We start from the raw sequence: 20,362 nt of genomic DNA, 5'->3' as shown, positions 1-20,362 counted from the left end.
AAAAAGTGAGCATCCTGGTGGCCCAATTAACCGGGGCAGCCCAAAGGGAGGTAAAGTCCTGGCCACCTGGGAGGAGGACTGTCGCAGAGATACTAACCTGGCTGAGGGACACCTTTGATACCCGCACCTCAGCCGAGATCAAGCTTAGATTCTACGGGTGCAAACAGCGGGCACGTGAGAGTATAAGGGACTATGCCCTGAACCTACAAGAGGCTCTGAGAGCCATTAAGCAGACCGACCCTGACGGCGTGGGAGACGAGGACAGGCTGTTGACTGAACAATTTATAGAGGGTTTATATTGCAATGCCCACCGAACCCAGTTGCGGGCAATGGCCTTACAGGACCCTCATCTGGGATTTGCACAGTTCAAGGACAGAGCCATTCGGGTGCTCCGAGAACCGGCACCAGGTGGCATTGTGACCCACAGACGCCCCACTACCACTTACCACCAGGAGGCGGCACCCTTGTCGGCAGGGCCTGTGGGAGCTGATGCGCAGGCTTTGAACAATGACCCGGCTCCAGACCTGCACCATCAGGTCCAAGAGCTAGCTAAAAGCGTTGCCGCGCTAACCCGAACTGTGCAGTCTTTACAGGTTTCCACTCCAGGGAAGATCCAGCTGGCATCCGGACCGGAGGACATCCCGTGGCGTCGACCAAGGAGGACCCCACCGGCCAGAGGAAGACCCAGCGACCGATACAACGAGGACGGACAACCCATCTGCCGCCGCTGCAATCAACCCGGACATATGGCAAGGTACTGTCCTTTAAACTGGCACAACCTGGGGTAGAGGGCCAAACCCCAGGAAAAAGATCACCAGGCCCATCGAACTGGCGCGACAGATATGTGGGAGGATGTCCAGTCTTGCCTGTGGTACTGGATGGCATCCCTATGAGTGCCCTATTGGACACCGGGTCACAGGTCACCACTATCCCGTACGTGCTCTTCAAGCAGTACTGGAATGACTCGGATATCACCCGCTACCCTGACGACGACTTGAGTATCATCGCCAGCAATGGTCAGCCCGTGCCACAGATTGGATTTAAAGAGGTGACCATTAAAATCGGTAGAGTCGAACTGGCAGCACAGGGACTGATCATTGTAGACATTGACAAACACGAGAGTCACCCAAAGATAACTCTAGGAACTAATGTAATTGAAAATTGTCTTGCAGAGGTGATTTTCCTTTTACAACAGGTTGACAAGAACGCCAGCTCCGGCCAGCAGCGAGTGCTCCAGAAAGAGATCCGGGCACTGATGCGACGGCAACAGATAGAACTCTCCGGTGGTGAGATTGGTAGCGTAAGAATGTGTGACCCTTTCCCTATTGCCATGCCCCCAAAAAGTGAAATGATGATTTGGTGCCGGGCAGCTATTGGTCTGAGAGGTAGAGATTACCAGGCAATGGTAGAACCAGTTTACTCAGACAGTAGGCCCACCATTTTGACAGCACGGGGGGTGGTCAATGTACGCCATGGGAGGGTGCCCGTTCGCATAATAAATATCGGGAAGAGGGAAGTGTACCTGCCCCGGTATGCCACGCTAGCCAAATTGTATACCATCAATCAAAATTCCATACAGTCCGTAAAACCCTTGCCTCCATCTTCCCCGGAGGAAGGTAACGGCTCTAAAGAAACAATGGAGGACTGGTGTCAGCAACTACATTTGGGTACTGACTCCACTCCCTCACACCAGAAACAGGGAGTCTATCGGGTGGTTCAAGAGTACGAGAGAGTGTTTAGTAAACACCCGTTAGACTTCGGGTGAGTCAAGGGGGTAGAACACCACATCCCCACGGGAGACCATCTTCCCATAAAAGAGAGGTATCGACCCGTACCCCCTGCACACTACCAACACGCCAAGGGGATGCTTAGGGACATGAAGGAGGCTGGGGTGATCAGGGATAGCTGTAGCCCCTGGGCAGCTCCACTAGTCTTAGTCAAAAAGAAAGACAACACCATGAGGATGTGTGTAGATTACCGGAAAATTAACCGTATCACACACAAGGATGCGTACCCCTTACCAAGGATAGAGGAGTCTTTGGCTGCTTTAAGATCTGCTAACTTCTTCTCTACCTTGGATCTCACTAGCGGGTACTGGCAGGTTCCTGTAGCAGAGGCGGACTGGGAGAAGACCGCATTCACCACCCCGATGGGACTTAGCGAGTTTACCTGCATGCCGTTCGGACTCTGCAACGCACCGGGAACCTTCCAACGATTAATGGAGTGCTGTCTGGGCCACAGAAACTTCGAGACGGTCCTGTTGTACCTGGACGATGTCATCGTATATTCCAAGACTTATGAGGACCACCTGAAACACCTGGCAGAAGTGTTCGAAGCTCTGGCAAGCTACGGCTTAAAGGTAAAACCCTCCAAGTGTCACCTCTTGAAACCAAAGGTGCAGTACCTGGGACACGTGGTGAGCGCTGACGGAGTGGCTCCCGACCCTGATAAGATCACCGCAATTAAGGAATGGCCAAGTCCCTCCAGTGTAAAGGAAGTGCGGCAGTTCCTCGGGTTGGTAGGCTATTACCGCAGATTCATCCCCGGTTTCACCAAAAAGGCAGCTCCTATGCAGGACCTCCTGATAGGCCAGTCCCGGAAGGCCAAGAACCAGAAGCCGCCCTTCAAATGGGAGAAGTTAGAAGAAGAGTCCTTCCGCCAGCTGAAGATGGCCCTCACGGGGGATAAAATCCTGGCGTACCCTGATTACAGCCAGCCCTTTATCCTCTACACCGACGCAAGTAACATCGGGCTAGGAGCCGTACTGTCCCAGATCCAGCAGGGGAAAGAACGAGTAATCGCTTACGCTAGCCGAAAACTGCGATCCACCGAAAGAAACCCTGAGAATTACAGCTCATTTAAGCTAGAGTTCCTGGCAGTGGTGTGGGCAGTCACCGAACGCTTTAAGCACTACCTCGCTTCTTCCCGGTTCACCGTGTACACGGATAACAACCCGTTGACACACCTGGACACGGCAAGACTCGGTGCCCTAGAGCAGAGATGGATGGCCCGTCTGTCCAACTACGAGTTCACAATCAAATACCGGGCAGGACGCTCCAATACCAACGCGGACGCCCTGTCCAGGATGCCAAACCTACCGGACATAGGAGAAGATCCAGAGGGACTGGAAGAAGTCGAACTCCCCGCGTTCCACCGTCATGGGACTATCCAGTACTCCCATCGGGTAAGGAGTAAGCAAGCCGCTACGTTTAACCCCTTGCCTCACTACAACTGGGAGGAAACGCAGGACAGTGACCCTGCCGTCCGGCTGGTAAAGGAGATGCTGACTCGGCCAGAGGCTCGCCTTGACCCAGACGCTCCGGAGGAAGCCAAGCAACTGTGGGCTGAGAAGAGTCGACTGTTCCTTTACAAGGGGAAGTTGTGCCGCAGAATGGTTAACTCCCGGACGCATGAACTAATCTGGCAAGTAGTGGTGCCACGGAGAGACGCAGCCATGGTGATGGAGGCATACCACGACGGGGCTGGACACTTCGGATGGAAGAAGCTGGAGTTCCTGCTGCGTGGGCGGTTCCACTGGGTAGGCATGAGAGGAACCATCGAGAGGTGGTGCAGAGACTGTGGCCCGTGCAACCTAAGAAGGAAGGACCGTGCCAGCCAGAAGACTCCCCTGCAGTCCATCGTCACCCGGCAGCCGTTGGAACTGGTAGCCTTGGATCATGTAAAACTGACCCCAAGCAGAAGTGGCTACGTCTACGCGTTAACCATGGTGGATCATTACTCCCGGTTCTTGGTTGTCGTCCCCGTTAAGGACTTAACGGCTCAAACAGCAGCTAGAGCCTTCCAGCAGCACTTCTGCCGTCCACACGGGTACCCGGACCAAGTGCTGACGGACCAGGGACCTGCCTTTGAAGCGGAGGTCTTCCAGGAATTCTGCAATCTGTATGGCTGCCGGAAGATAAGGACGACACCCTATCATCCGCAAACTAATGGACTTTGTGAGAAAATGAACCAGGTGGTAATGGATCTCCTGAAAACGTTGCCCCTGGAAGAACGCAGTCTGTGGCCTGAGAAGCTGCCCGATCTAGTGGACCTATACAACCACATCCCGGTAGGTTCCACCAACTGTACCCCGGCTTACCTAATGAGGGCGAGACCTGGTAAGTTACCTGTTGACCTGGAAATGGGAGTCCTGACACCCGAGGACACTTCACCAGAAACAGACTGGGACACAGAGAGGCAGCGGCAGTACCGGAATGTACAGGAGAGCGTGGAGCGAAGTCTCTGTCAGGCTAGGGAAAGACAAGAGAAAACTTACAACCAGTATGCTCCCGCTGTTCCCCTGGTACCCGGAGAGCAGGTCTTGAAGAGGAAAAGACGGCTCCACAAGTTGGACGACCAGTGGGAGAAGGACCCGTACACCGTACTGCCCTCAAGCCACGAGAACTCGAAAGTCTGTACCATCAGTAAAGACGGAGGGGAGACCATAGCCATTGTATCCCGGGATCACCTGAAGAAGTGTCCTGAACAGCTACGGAACCCTGAAGAGGAACAAGAAGACCATCGACCCGTAGAGGAAAGGGAGGATATGGTTAGTACTGTGCTCGGAGACTTCCCTCGGTCCTGGACTCAAGTCAATGGTGCAGTTGTGGTACCTGTCCTCACGTTCCTCCAACCAGCATCCCAAGTGCCTACGGAGCAACAGGTAGAGCTGGAAGAGCAGCCGGTCCAGGAGGCAGAAGACTCCACACAAGCAGAACAGGGGGATCAACCCTCTGCTTATAGTGAGCCTGCCGTACCCCTAGTGAGCCAAAGAGCCGGTAGACAGCTGCCCAGTTTACCCTTGACAGCTCCTACACCCTGTAGTTCAGGGCTAGACAGTCAGCTCCGTAGGTCCACTAGGGCCACTAGAGGCCAGTTACCCGCACGTTGGAGGATTTGAAGTGTATAAATTGTTTTATTTGTGGTTACCTGTTTTTCTTGTTGCTTGTGTATAATTATGTGTTTCTAGTTATTTATAGGAGTCCTTGGTGGATTTACCGGGAATCCTTGTACATGGTTGGAGCGTAACCTAGGAATGGACTAAAGACTGTTAAGGACTCGGGGCAGGACAGACCCCTACCTGGTTACGTCTCCCTGTTTTGGTGAAATGGACACCTTGCTTTTCTTCAAAAACTGCACCCGGTTGCGGACACGCCGTGACCATCTTTATATGTTTTTCTTATTGTACTATTATTGTTTATACCTTGTTATGTTTAAAAATATGTTTAGTCCCGGAGTACTAAATTTCACTAGGGGGGAATGTGGCACCCCAGGGGTCTGGTTTCCACAGTAACAGCAATGTTATGTCTGAGAGCAGGTGGGAGGTCTCTTGGTCAGGAATCCTATGCATGCCACACCTCCTGCCCAGTCCTGGGAGGGGAAGGACTTCCCCTATATAAACCTAGGGCTGAGGCAGGGTTAGGGAGTAGAGAAGAAGTAGAGACAGAGAAGAGAAGCAGCATAGGAAGAAACAACAGGAGCTCTGTGGGAGCAGTACTACAAAGAGTCAGGGGCTGGCAGCTGCAGAGCTCGCCCTGACTGAGAAGCTATCACCGGACCCGGAGTCCGAGGCTGTGGGGACTAACTCCTATCCAGCAGCAGAAACCGACCGGCAGGGGATTTCAGGTCCTCTGGCCAAGAAACCCGAAGGCACGGTCACACGCGTGGGACCAGCACCGCCGTCGTGGAGCGGAAGCTACTAGAAGGCCCCGAGTCACCGGCCATACGGGTGAGCAACACACGGTACACTCAGGCACGTGGGCTACTTATACCCGCCTCTAGCAAGGTAGCCAGAAGAGTACAGTTAGTTTGGGAGGCCCACAACTCCGCCTGGCCAGGGGAGATCCCATCTGCTCAAGGACTGACCAGGCCCCAATCGCTAGCCAGTACTCCGGGAGGGTCTATCTTTGTCACCAGTAAAGACCCTGAACTACACCGTACCGTCTCCGAGTGGTTCCTGCTACCCCCATCATCCACGTCGGCTGCCCTGAGGCCATACCCCTCCCGTTGGGGGTGATACTATCATGCTGCACAATCCTACCACCGGCCTCAGCGGTCTGCCCTGCAGCGGCAGCTCCTTCGCTGCATTCAACGGGTGGCGTAGTCGTACAACATCTACCACTAATACAGCGCCACTTAGTCTGACTCCCTGGGCACGGACCGGGTCACCGCCACGAGACTACAACCCTCAACAGATCCGGCTCCGGGTAAGCTCCCGCGTGCGCAACGCTGCGCGACACAGGCCCAGGGGTGCGTCACCCATTCTCGGGGCAGTATCCAAGAACGGACACAATACAGTATACAAAAGTGTAATGTGTATTCTGCCCTGACAGGCACTACCCACTGGTACTAATGAATAGAAACCCAAGCGCAGCTACAGTATTTGTTATCTTCTGGAGAATGAGCAAATGTAATCAGTATGGAAAAGGATGAGAATTGGAATATAACGCACACAAGTTGATATTACCGTACATATGTTATGATATAAAAAAGATAACAACCGAACATACGGTCCTTAGATCAAATTGAGGAACAATTGAACAGGTTTGAAGATTAATTGAAATACCTTTAATTAGAAAAATGGTACACTATACAAGAAAAATACGTGCGCAGCACACAAGATTGGATAAAAATAATAAATTACATTCTCAATATTTCATTTTTGCATGTCAAACATATCAAATGAATTCAATCCCATTAATATATGAAGTTGATATAAAAAATGTGTAAAACACTTCCACCACAGTTCCACACTCCAGGATTCTTTTGGGGAGAGAGGTAGTATATATTGTTAATTAAGAATCCGGACCTGTGTGACCAAACGTGGAAGAAAAGGGACGGGGGGGGGGAACAGATGACTGCGACACACACTAATAATGAAATATAGAGTTATTTATTCATCAAATTGTATATATACTATCAAGTGTGTGCAGCACAAAAAACCCCAATCACATACACATTAGAGCTGACAATCCATGGTGTGACCAACCACAACTATATATAAGGGATTGAACAAAACCACATCAATTCATAATGCAATGACATACCTAAGGTAGCAAAGGCACCGCACAGCCTCGCTCCCCAAAAGAATCCTGGAGTGTGGAACTGTGGTGGAAGTGTTTTACACATTTTTTATCTAAACTTCATATATTAATGGGATTGAATTCATTTGATATGTTTGACATGCAAAAATGAAATATTGAGAATGTAATTTATTATTTTTATCCAATCTTGTGTGCTGCGCACGTATTTTTCTTGTATAGTGTACCATTTTTCTAATTAAAGGTATTTCAATTAATCTTCAAACCTGTTCAATTGTTCCTCAATTTGATCTAAGGACCGTATGTTTGGTTGTTCTCTTTTTTGTTCTCATGTATCTTTACCGAATGGTCTGCCATTCTGTGGTTCTTCTGCTGACTTCCCTTGCTTGGATTTCATGCTGGAGAATTTACTTCAATACGCACTTATGTTTTTTTCCAGTGGTCTTTTCCTCTATATGTTATGATATAGTATAATTATAAAATATGAAGATTGTATGCATTTATCGAAGTAAAGAGTAAAAATTCTAGTTTCCTGCAAATATTTTGAGACTCATTTGCCCTTTAATCGCTGCCTTTTCAAAGATTTGGATTTCTGGGCACTTAGAACCCTGTATGGCGCATTTGTTCTCACAGAGAGAGAACAATTGTATTTAAGCTATTCTAGTTTTCATGTAATGAGATGAGACAAAAGGAAAAGAATGGATGAAATGAAGCTTATGAGACGCCAAAATGTGTATCCTAATAGCATCTTCTGCAGCAATCATATAGAAAATAGCTGGTATTGGGTTTGCACTTTCTCCCTAATGGCAGAATAAATCATGGTTTATAATATAATAAGTAGAACGATAGCAGTATGACAAACCAGGCTTAATGCATGAGGGATAAACATTTTTTTTAAAAGTTACAGAACAATGAATCCATTTTACTATTAGGGGATCTCTAATTCATTTCTGAATTAAGGTTTTCAATGGAGGAATAAAAACAAACAAATGTAAGCGTCAAAGGCCATTTCATTATCCATTTAACAGATTTCTAGTACTTAGCAATAGATGAAAAATGCTTTGTACGTTATGATGCATAGAAAGAATGGAGAGTTCACACATTTGCAAAATGACCCTTCTATCTCTGTTGTAGGTTCATGTTAACAATCCAGTTGCAATTCAAGAAGCAGTCTTGATATTTTCTGTCTGAGAATGCAAATAGGGCCATAAAACTGACTCAATCAGAAATTGCTCAAAGCTACTATTTATCATTCTGCACTTATCACTGTCTTATATGCTGCTGTCTATTAGATATGCTATAGTAGTAATCTTGCAATGTTCAAACAGGTCACTGTGACTTTTTTAGACTTATACTTCCTGCCTTTACACTAAAACTTTTCAGAAGTCTCATTATCATCAGAGGCAGGATTAGGCTATGTGCCCACGATGCAGAAATGCTCCGGATTTTTTCCTGAGCATTTCTGCATCTCCCTGGCAGAAAAAACGCATGCAGATTGTACATGCGTTTTTCCTGCCAGGGACATGCGGATGTTAAGCGTTCTTCACATCAGGGCCGGCCCGAGAGATTACGGCGCCCTAGGCGAAACTATTTTGTTGCGCCCCTACTATTCTTGGCAGTAGATGAAAACTTGGGATATAAATTTAGGAGCAAAATAAACCACAACAACAATGATTAATTAACTCTCTCCTAACTCTTTAATCTTCTGAGAAGTTGTATAGGACAAATATATACAAAGTAATCAATAACACAAAGCAAAAACGACCATAGGTAATTAAAATTTTTGTTTCCTTGCCTATTTTTTTGAAAAGGATGACACTAAGTCACCGAGATTAATTTGTTTAGCAACTTCAGATTCTATCGAAATTGTTGCCATCCCAACCAACCTCTCTTGCGTCATATTTGCCCTTAAATATGTTTTAATTAGCTTTAGTTTTGAGAAGCTTCTCTCTCCTGAGGCCACGGACACAGGCAGAGTCAAAAGAATTCTTAGAGCCACCACCAGGTTGGGGACACTTTCTTTCAAGTCAGATTTAAGCAAAAGTTCAAGAACGTCTTTTGGTGATGAATCTTCTGGAACATGTCTTGACATTGCCTGCAGTTCACCACATAGCTCTATGGCATCGATGTCTTTTACTTCGTTGTGTGTAAGAGACTTTTCCAGAGCTTTACACTTATCCAGAACAAATTTGCTTGGTTTTCCCTCAAGTGAACGGATGTGGTACAAAAATCCAAATTTCAATTCCATTTCTTTCAGCTGAGTGAACCGCTCATCAACTGAATTTATAGCAGTATCTAAGATCGCAAAGTAAAAGTTAATTTTGAAACTCTGTTTCTCATCTCTTATGAGCTCATCTTTCCCTTCATAAGAGAACTGTCTGTTTTTTTTCTTTAAACGTTTTGGCGCAGAACTTGACTCAAAATTAGCTGGTATGCCAAGTTCTTCTGCGATTTCCCTCGCATCAACTAACAGCTTCTCAAACTCTTCATCGCTTCTTAATGATTGCAGATATTTCTTTGTTTTGTCAAGGTGTTGAGAAGCAGCAGCTAAATCGAATTCTTGTGACTGAAGTAACTTACTTGTCAGATTGATTTCGTACAAAATGTTGGACCATACTAGAACAGATGTAACAAAATAAAAGGTTCCAACTTGTTTAGCAAGACCTTGAGCTTCTAGCCGGGAGACATTTCCAGAGCTTCCTGTGAGACTAATATTTTCTGCTATGTCCATTAGGGTATCATGGACTTCACTCAATTGGTAACGGAGGGGGGCCAGAGCATCAATTCTACTTTCCCACCTTGTTACGCTTAGAGGTTTTAGAGTCAGAGATGGCAAATGACTCACGAGTACTTCCCAACGCTGAGTTAACGAAGAGAAAAATACGTAGAGATTTTGAACTAACAGGAAAAAAGTTGTCACTCCAAAACAACATTTAGCGGCATCGTTGACGACTAAGTTTAGAGAATGGAAGCTGCAAGGCACAAAGAATGCACGTGGGTTTATGTCCAAAATTCGTCTTTGTAGTCCAATGTTTTTTCCCTTCATGTTGCTCCCATTGTCGTAGCCTTGCCCTCGTAAGTTGTCCACAGAGAGCGACAGTTCTTCAAATTTGTTCAAGACAGCGGCTGTCAAACCTCCTCCAGTTGTATCAGAAACAGGAATGAATCCCAAGAAGTGCTCTTTAATTTCAAACTTTTTGTCTTCTGATGTGGAAACAAACCGAACAATGATAGTCATTTGTTCAACATGAGACACGTCAGAAGTACAATCCAGCACTACAGAAAAGTATTTTGCAGTTTTGACATCGTCAAGAATCTTTTCCTGAATGCCATTACTTAGCAGTTGAATCATCTCATTCTGTATTGTTTTTCCCAAATAATGTGCATGAATCTCTTTGTCCCGGATTTTCCGAATGTGCTCACACATGACCGGATCGAACATAGCCAAATACTCCACAAATTTCAAAAAGTTCCCATTATTAGATACAAACAATGCATCATTTGATCCACGGAACGCTAAGTTTTGCGTACCTAGTACCCTCACTAGAGCTATCAACCTTTCTAAAATTTGATGCCAGCATTTTTCTTGCTCTTCAATTTTGCGTAAGTGTTCTTCGTCAATGGTCTTGTTCATCTTAAGTCTATTTTCGAGTTCCTTCCATTTTTGAAAGCTAATCATGTGATCTTTGCTTTTTTCGTGGCTGGCTAAAATAGCAGATATGTTTTTCCAGTCATTTACACCATCAGTACCTAAGGCTGAGCGTTTGATGATTCCTAGTTGAAGTGATGAGTCTGGAAACAACGTGCAGCAAAAACAAAAAACTGAATTTTTCTGAATAGAATACGTTAGCCAATTGCGTTCAAGACTTTCACCATTGACAAGACGACGTTAATATGAACACAAGAACATTTTCTACGATTAGTGTCCAAAGGAAAATCGAAATCTTTAACTTGTGTGGGGCCGAGTTTTACTACATCTAGACGTAAGTCATCATTGATTACGGTCCACGTAGCGGGATCGTCCGAATAGTCTTTGCGTAGTATTTCTATAGATGTACCAGCCTCCATGTCAGTACTGGTACTTTGATCAGATCTACCACTAGATATTGATGGTTGTAGTTCACTATTTTCAGCATGAGAAACAAATTCTATTTCCACATTCGATATTTCCGAGGCAACAGAAGCCTGTTGTTCCAACGTTTGGAATTCCGCATCTTCATTTCTATTGCTTAGATATTTTAAAAATGACCCTTTGATTTTTGAAAGTGATTTGTCCTCCTCAGCTTTTCTTTTACGGTTCTGAAACCCCGAAAGTTTTTTCTTCTTATCAGCCATGTCTCGTTACTACACACAGCATTTAGCTAAAAGTTAACGCGCCGATTAAAATTGTTATCTGAATATCATATAATACGATTTTACTTTTAAGACAAAAACCACAAATGTCTTTAACAATTTCCAATGTATCCAATATTTTTGAAAATCAAAACAACATACCTACCTCGCAGCGCCTAACACTTTAGAACCTAGGCCAAAAATTTACTAAAAACCTCCTATTTTCTATTTGCATTCATGAAACCTCATGGAACAATGAATCTAATGAATATACAAAATAACAGCAATGGCTCACATGATAAAGCATGCAAAAAGTAGAGACATACCTCGAAAATATTATAATCGCGCGCGCCGATATGCAAAAAAACGTAGATACTATCTCCCTTGCCTTAGCTGGCCTGACTGGCAGTCCAGGCAGTCTACGCCAATGCGTCAAAACAGACTCTTCCCACTAGCCTCATCGACTGCTGATGACATCTATCAATATAATCGCCAACTAGTACCTAGTACCTAAAGTCCAAACTACGTATAAATAGGCTATATGGTACACCTACCTTTTAAGTATACGTATTTTTTTCTCTCGGGCGTCCCCTTAGTGTAGTGTGTGCATTTTTGGTTGTTTGCTTTGCTTTGCCAACATTTGAAAACTTAGGAGCAAAATAAATGCGCGGGATCAAACACCTGTCAGCAGACGATGCAAACGACTCACGTCCGTAGTTTAGCGCCTCCTTTCCGTGCGTAAATTGAAGCTCAACGGTTTTTCTTCTAAATTTATGGTAAAAAAAATTATGTACACTTTTCTTTCCATCCCTAAAACTTTTTGCCTTTTGAAAAGATTTTTTATAATTTTTTCTATTTTTTCTCTGGCGCCCCCTTAGGGTCGGCGCCCTTGGCGGCCGCCTAGTTCGCCTATACGTTCGGGCCGGCCCTGCTTCACATGCATTTCCGCATGCGGGATGTCAAGCGCTTTGCAAGCGATCTTAGCATCACTTGGAAAGTGCTTGACAACTTGGTCACACTATATAAATCCATGCAACCCGCATGGATTTATATTGTGTGACCGAAAGAATGGTAAAAAATAAAAAATAAATATATACTTACCTTCCGATGGCCCCCGGTGTCCTTGTTTTGGCTTGCCGGCAGCTCGCGGTAGATTTAAGGACCTGCCGACGTCAGCGGTCGCGTGACCCGTCACATGACTAAATGATGTCAGCACAGGTCCTTTAGTCTACCGCGAGCTGCCGGGAAGCAGAGACAAGCACACCGGGGGCCATCAGAAGGTAAGGATTATTATTTTTTATTTTATTCTTTTTTTTACAGGTTCTATGGTACCCGGGTCCGGAGGAGAGTCTCCTCTTCTCCAGATCCGGGTACCATCCACACATTGAAACGCATGGATTCCGCATGTACAGATGCAGTGATTCGGATTCCATGCATTCCAATGCAAGTCAATGGCGGCGAAAGTGCAGCGCTTCCGCAAAATGATTGGTAGTGCTGCGTATTTTTCCGCAATGATAATCCGCAGCGTAAATTTCCGCAGCATGTTCACAGCACATGCGGATTATCATTGGGGAACATGGCAGACCTTCTACCAAGCGTTTTTTAAGCGTTTCTGCAGTGGAATTGCCGCTATGGAAATGCTTAAAAACGTATATTGGGCACACAGCCTTACACTGATAGATAAAACCTCTATACACAGCTGATAACTCATGACCCATCAATCACAAAGCTGAGCACCAGATAGAGTGCCCCCCCACAGGCCCCCCGGAGCACGAGCATATCATTATCTCCAAACTGAAAGTAAAGATTACACAAAATCCACAGGACAAATTTCATCAACCAAGGAATCATTTTAATCAGTGTAATGTCGCCCACCTGACAGTGTATGTAGTTTACCGAGCAGCACAATCCTGTTGATAGGTGCACTTTAAGGATGAAATTTTCATTTTGGCATTTTCATTTTTTCCTCTCCTTTAAATATTGATAACTTTTTTTCTTTTTGCATTGATGTAGACATAATAGACATATGAGGGCTTGTTTTTTTAATATGGAGTAAGGTAAAATGGGAAAAAATTGATATAGAGTTTAGAAGTATTCAACTACTCAGTTTTTAATCACATGATGCCATAGACCTAATGGAAAAGAGAAGAATTAGCTGGGCAGAAGGGCAAAATGAGCAATTGTATGTACACAGTGCTATAGAATATGATGATTGCAATATATTAAGAGGATAAAATCTTTGATGGGAGTGCTTCTTTAACCTGAAGATTAACTACTGATTAATAGCGTTATCGGACTTGACAGGTTCCCTTTAAACGTGTTATGCAGGCTGATGATTAGCGAGTAAGCAATGCAGTTTATCTGTTTCTACGACCTTTCTTCATGCATATATGCTTTTGTCTACTAGATATGCTATATTAGGTCATATAGATATTGAAAAACTTATGATCCACACATTTTTAATTAATATTGAACATAATCTGTGAAAATTTCTCTTGAAAATTGGAAAAATAAGGATTCAGCAGTTCCATAGCAAGGTTTTATTGTTTTTAATATTCTATCCAGGCTGCCAATTACCCATCAGAAAGTCCATTATACACATCTTAGATTTGGAGAAATGGTATCTTCACACAAATCTGCTTCTCGTTCCAGGTACACAGCAATAGTGAAACCCATGGACATTCAAGCCAACAATGCATTGACCAAGATATGCATCAAAGCTGCTCTCATCTGGATATTATCTATGACCCTGGCAATCCCAGAAGCTGTTTTTTCGGACTTGCACCCTTTCTATGACAAAGAAACCAATAAAACATTTGTCAGCTGTGCCCCTTACCCACACTCCGATGGTCTTCACCCAAGAATACACTCAATGACTTCCTTCTTGATCTTCTATATTATCCCTCTATCCATTATTTCAGTGTATTACTACTTTATTGCCAAGAATCTGATTCGGAGTGCATACAATATGCCTGTGGAAGGAAACGTACATGTGAGGAGACAGGTATGATTTTACCATTTCTAAAAATTTGCATGAAGAAGAAATTATTGCCAATGTGTTCCATCATTTGTGTCAGTTTGGGAGTATAGGTTGCTGCCTCTGCTTTTTCCCATTGGAGAAGTGGAAGATTTTCTTTTAGATGATTGACTCCGAGATGCAAGGGTTTGGAGAAGGCGTAATATACACATTGTCTATGATTTTCTCTTTGTCCAACAGGCGGGGCTAGTGATATAAGGGGTAAATAGGCTTCCCTTGGGCTTCAATAATTGGAGATTTCTGAACTCAGATGTCCACAGATCAAAACTTATAACTCGACTCCCTATGTCAGAAGTCAAAAAGGAAAGATACCTTTTAAATAATCAATGCATAAGAAATTAACAAATAATAAGAAATTGATTTGTATTCCATCGAGTGTTTGAACCTTTCTCTAAAAGCAATAGATTAGCCAAGTTTGAATGATATTTCCCCCCTATAAGAACCCCATCTAAAACTTGCAATAAGAAAAGGATGTAAAGTTTCTGTACATCTTTAACATCTTAAAATTGATTTAAATATATGTTTTGGTTACCTTTAGTTACGGGAATAAAATTGCATTAAGTTTCAGTCTGCAAACTTTTTTGCTTCATTCATTTGATATGCAGTTTGCAGCCTGATCCAAATTTCAATTTTTTCTCTTGTGAGAGAATTTCTCCCAGTAATATAGGCTGGATATCAGGTATGTGTATCCAGGGTGCTGCTGACTTTACTAGTTCATATATTAGCACAGCTTCTATCCAGCACTTATTTCCCCTACATATCCCTTCCTCCTTGTCTGCAGGCTGTTTCTTTCTGACCTTCCCAAAATTGTAGTTTCTTCTTTCTCTACTCTGTAGAGATCTGTGGACAACCCCCTCCTTTCCTGCTGCTATCTCTAACATTGAAAAAAGGGAGTGAAAGAGCAAAGAAGACAGAAACCAAGGGCAGAAGCTCTGATAAATTTGTATCAGTTTTAAAAAGCACTTAGCTAGATAAAGTACCTACAGCCAATCTGCAGCAGCAAAAGGATAGAACATCTTTTAATTAACTGTGCATATGAAGCAAATGACCAATAAAAAAAAATTCTGTGCAAAGCAGTACGCTATGTGATAGTTAGATCGTGATAGTGTGTGTAATAGTGTGCAATGTGCACATTATCAGGATTCCTCTCTATCGACAGTGCGAGTGGGCAATCACTTGACTATCAATGTACAATTTGCATACTTGTGGTCATGTGACAACTAATATGTCTTTTGCTTCTCTCAATAGAACATTCAGAGAAATGGATGAGAATCTAATCAGAACGTGACTGCAAGTATGCAAATCTCATGCTGTCACATGACTATCTACTCGCTCTGGGAGAATCCTGACAGTGTCTGCATTGCACACTGTCATAATTGGGAAAACATTTCTGCTCAACGTGGAAACCCCTTAAAGGGAATGTGTATATTTTTTCCATATCATGATTTCATGAAAATTAGTAATCCTACGTTTTTTACACTGGACACTTGGGCTATTTTAGACTCATACTTTCTGTCCTATCATGAAGAGTTTTCAGCAGGCTCATTATCATTACAGGCAGGATTACAATGACAGGTAACGCCTCTATACACAGCTGGTAACACAGGATCTGCCATTCACAATAAGCGATGCCACCTCTTTCTGCTCCCCTTTCCTTTGCAATGACCTTTTCACATTCTCATTAGATGTTGCTGTTAATGGATATGTGAATTTCCTGAAAGAAAAGGAAGTATGAGTGTAGAATGTAGAATAGCCATAGTGGCCAGTGTGAAAATGGCAAGATTACTATTAATTACATTTAATACAGATTGTGATATGGAAAAAAGCATTCCAAAAACCTGTGGGTTTTAAACAATAGGTCATTGTAACATCCCTGCCGGTGTGCTTGCATAGTGCACCACCTCCCACTATGCAAGACCGCAATCTTACCCATCAGTCCAGCCTGCAAACCTTGCTCCAGTTCATGCTGTGTGCATGTTTCTTGTCTGATTGCTTAGGGCGGCGGCCCGGTTACTTCCTGATTCTTATAGCTGCTGTGGTCGTGCTCCTAATGCGTCCCCAGCCTATTGCTGTGAGTCACTGGATATTTAAACCCCCTCCTCCCAGAAGGAGATACGTGAGCAACACCTTCACTCAGTTTGTCTTTGCAACTGAATTGCCAGGTCCTGTCCTATATCTTGTCTGTTTCTGCCACCCTGGCGGCTGCATACCCAGACCTGTTATCTCTGACTTCTAGTCTGTTTCCGCCACTCTGGGGGCTGTATACCCAGGCCTGTTACCTGTGACTTCTAGTCTGTTTCCGCCACCCTGGGGGCTGTATACCCAGGCTCGTTCTTGTATCTCGTTGTAGTAGCAGTTCCTGTCTGAACTGTATCCTAGCCTGTTACCTGTTTGTCTCTATGTCCGTACCTTCCCTTTTCCTGCAGTATCTGAACCTGCACCTAGCTCCAACTCGTTGTCTCTGTACTTCTGTTTGTGAGTTTTGTGTCCACTCGCTACTTCATAGTAAGTACCTTGTGTGTATCTGGTTCTGCTTGTCCCTTTTCCCTTCCTTCGTATCTACCTCCTGTGTTCTAGCCATCTTCCTGCATTTTCCAGTCTGTTCCATGTGAACAGAGCCCTGTCCTCTCTGCCTGCACCTTCAGCCCTGTTCTGCTCTGCCTTGTCCACTGCACCTGCAGTTTCGCTCCACTCTGCTTGCTCACCGCACCAGCGGTTTCCCTCTGCTCTGACTTGCCCACCGCTCCAGCGGCTTTTCTCTGCTCTGCCTTGCCCACCGCTCCGGCGGTTCTGCTCTGCCTTGTCCACTGCACCTGCGGTTTCGCTCTGCTCTGCCTTGTCCACCGCACCTGCGGTTTCGCTCTACCTTGTCCATAGCACCTGCGGTTTCGCTGTGCTCTGCCTTGTCCACCGCACCTGCGGTTTTGCTCTGCTCTGCCTTGTCCACCGCACTTGCGGTTTTGCTCTGCTCTGCCTTGTCCACCGCTCCGGCGATTCCTCTCTGCTCTGCCTTGACCACCGCTCCAGCGGTTCCTCTCTGCTCTGCCTTGACCACCGCTCCGGCGGTTCCTCTCTGCTCTGCCTTGTCCACCACTGCGGCGGTTCCGCTCTGCTCTGCCTTGTCCACTGCACCTGCGGTTTCGCTCTGCTCTGCCTTGTCCACCGCACCTGCGGTTTCGCTCTGCTCTGACTTGTCCACCGCACCTGCGGTTTTGCTCTGCTCTGTCTTGTCCACCGCACTTGCGGTTTCGCTCTTCTCTGCCTTGTCCACCGCACTTGCGGTTTCGCTCTGCTCTGCCTTGTCCACCGCTCCGGCGGTTCCTCTCTGCTCTGCCTTGACCACCGCTCCAGCGGTTCCTCTCTGCTCTGCCTTGACCACCGCTCCAGCGGTTCCTCTCTGCTCTGCCTTGACCACCGCTCCAGCGGTTCCTCTCTGCTCTGCCTTGTCCACCACTCCAGTGGTTCCACTCTGCTCTCCCTTGACCACCGCTCCGGCGGTTCCTCTCTGCTCTGCCTTGTCCACCGCTCCGGCGGTTCCGCTCTGCTCTGCCTTGTCCGCCGCACCTGCGGTTTTGCTCTGCTCTGTCTTGTCCACCGCACTTGCGGTTTCGCTCTTCTCTGCCTTGTCCACCGCACTTGCGGTTTCGCTCTGCTCTGCCTTGTCCACCGCTCCGGCGGTTCCTCTCTGCTCTGCCTTGACCACCGCTCCAGCGGTTCCTCTCTGTTCTGCCTTGACCACCGCTCCGGCGGTTCCTCTCTGCTCTGCCTTGTCCACCACTCCGGTGGTTCCACTCTGCTCTGCCTTGCCCACCGCAACTGCGGTTTTCGCTCCGCTCTGCTTGCTCACTGGCAGTTCCTCTTTGCTCTGCCTTGTCCTCCTCTCCGGCGGTTTCGCTTTACTCTGCTTGTCTACAGCATCTGCGGCTCTGTTCCTGTCTCCCAGTCTGTACTGGACCCTATCCAGCCTGCGCTCCAACCTTCTAGTACCTCCCTGTTTGCACTCCAGCCGTGCTTGCCAGTATCTCCCTGTCTGCACTCCAGCCGTGCTTGCCAGTACCCACCTGTCTGCATACCAGCCTTGCTTGCCAGTGCCCACCTGTCAGCATACCAGCTGTGCTTGCCAGTGCCCACCTGTCTGCATACCAGCCGTGCTTGCCAGTACCCACCTGTCTGCATACCAGCCGTGCTTACCAGTATCCACCTGTCTGCATACCAGCCGTGCCTGCCAATACCCACCTGCCTGTATGCCTGTCTAACCTGCCTGTTCCTGCATTCCCCGGTGTGGGTCAACAGCTGTGACCGGGGTCTGACCTGGAGTGGCACCTGGTCCCTCTGCTTGGTTCCTCCTTGGTTCACAGAGTCGACTGAGCCGCCGTGCGACCTAGGTCGGATTGGGTTGATACTTAGTTACGCCCCTCCAGGCACTCCTCAGTTCATGGTACAGTGGGATCACTAATCACGCTCACGCCAGTCAGTCCAGGCGCGAGCGTAACAGTCATTGTCTGATGACACATCCCCTTTAATTAAGAACTGTACTTTCACTGCATTTTGGATACATAAATAATACATGTGAATAATATATTATCAGAGAAAAATCTGCTTCTTCCTTCACTTACCAGCCACTTCTTCCTGCTGCGACTCCTGAACATATCAACCACTTTGAATATACAAATAGCCTCATCAGACAGGAAGAGGAATTACACTCTAGTGCACCCTAATGGAAGCAGCAATCCTAAAAGCCAATATCGACCCTTTCACAAGTCTTGCCACATTACTTAGGATTAGCCAAACCAGGCACATCACTTACAAATTAATGTTTTGAGGTGCTTGCCCCTCATCAGTGCAAAGCAAGAGGTCTGATTTGGCTGGGTGAGAGGCGTCTGACAAGGTGTGTAAGGGGGAATGTTTCTCCGTGTGGAGATTGCCAAGCTAGCGAAAGGAGACTTATATGCAATGCTCCTCTGGGAATTTAAACATGCAAATCGCATATTCAGATGCATATGGAAAGGCTCATTAAGGGGGTGATATTTACCTTTAGGATTGCTTTCCCAATAGGTGGCAGTAGAATACAAGTCCTCTAAAGAGGTTATTTGCATATTTACATTTCTAGAGGAGTATTGCATGGCCTATCAGTCTCCTTATGCCAGCTTGGCACTCTCCACAAGTAGGAATGTTCTCCCTTAAATCCACTCTGATAAACAGCTCAACTCCATCTTGCTCAGACAAGATAGACTGCCAGCACAGTGAGGTATAAGGTTACACTGCATATTTTACTCTGATGCAGGATTGCCAACTTGACTTTTTATGTTTTCTGGACAGCTTATCAAAAAATCATGGAGAGTAAATATTTGTTACGTACAAATTGGAAAACCATAATAAATCATTATGATTATACTGTAAGTGATCCATGTCTACAGCCCATAATTCTGATATTCGGACATCAGCTGCATTCACTGTGAACTGTAAAATGATGATAATTACAGTCAAAATAATTTTCAGAAGATTCTTCAACTTCAAAAAATTCACAGACCCCTTAATTTTTTTTATGAACAAGGCAAAAAAGTTATCAATTTTTATGAACTGTCCTGGAATTTCTGGATGGTTGTCAACCTATCTCTGAAGGAAGGGTGAGGATTCGGAGTAGAGTAAGGAGATGAACAGACGGATTAAAGGAAACATTATGCAGAGCTTTCTAACAAGTCTTTTACCTCAGATCAGAGATTGATTCAGCTCAGTACTTCTCCATGCTACTGTTGCCTCTTTAATTCTTCTCCAGTCCTCCATGCTACTGCTGCTGCTTCTCTTTGTTTGCCAAAAAAGCAATGAAGAGGGGGAATTCTTCTCTGAATGCTGTGCTGAGTTTGAGACACATCATAGCAGATAGTCTCCTACCAGCTCAAAGTTACTTGAAATTTGGTTACACTTTAAGGTTTTATAATCATTACTGATTTTT

General features: G+C 45.6%; 1 protein-coding gene across 1 annotated transcript in view; it reads left to right on the top strand.

Annotated features, from left to right (window-relative positions):
• GRPR (gastrin releasing peptide receptor) overlaps positions 1–20,362 on the top strand; it is a 241,191-nt gene that overhangs the window by 161,658 nt on the left and 59,171 nt on the right. The window contains exon 2 of the mRNA XM_073668040.1: positions 14,025–14,376. Within this exon, the coding sequence (XP_073524141.1) occupies positions 14,025–14,376 (352 nt within the window). The remainder of the gene's footprint in view (positions 1–14,024; positions 14,377–20,362) is intronic.

This window comes from Phyllobates terribilis, unplaced genomic scaffold (genome assembly GCF_046119375.1).
Source record: "Phyllobates terribilis strain yellow unplaced genomic scaffold, ASM4611937v1 Scaffold_2__4_contigs__length_985480577, whole genome shotgun sequence".
In the NCBI taxonomy this organism is placed as follows: Eukaryota; Metazoa; Chordata; class Amphibia; order Anura; family Dendrobatidae; genus Phyllobates; species Phyllobates terribilis.
The sequence above is the reverse complement of the archived record's forward strand: the minus strand, read 5'-3'. Positions and strand labels throughout refer to the sequence as shown.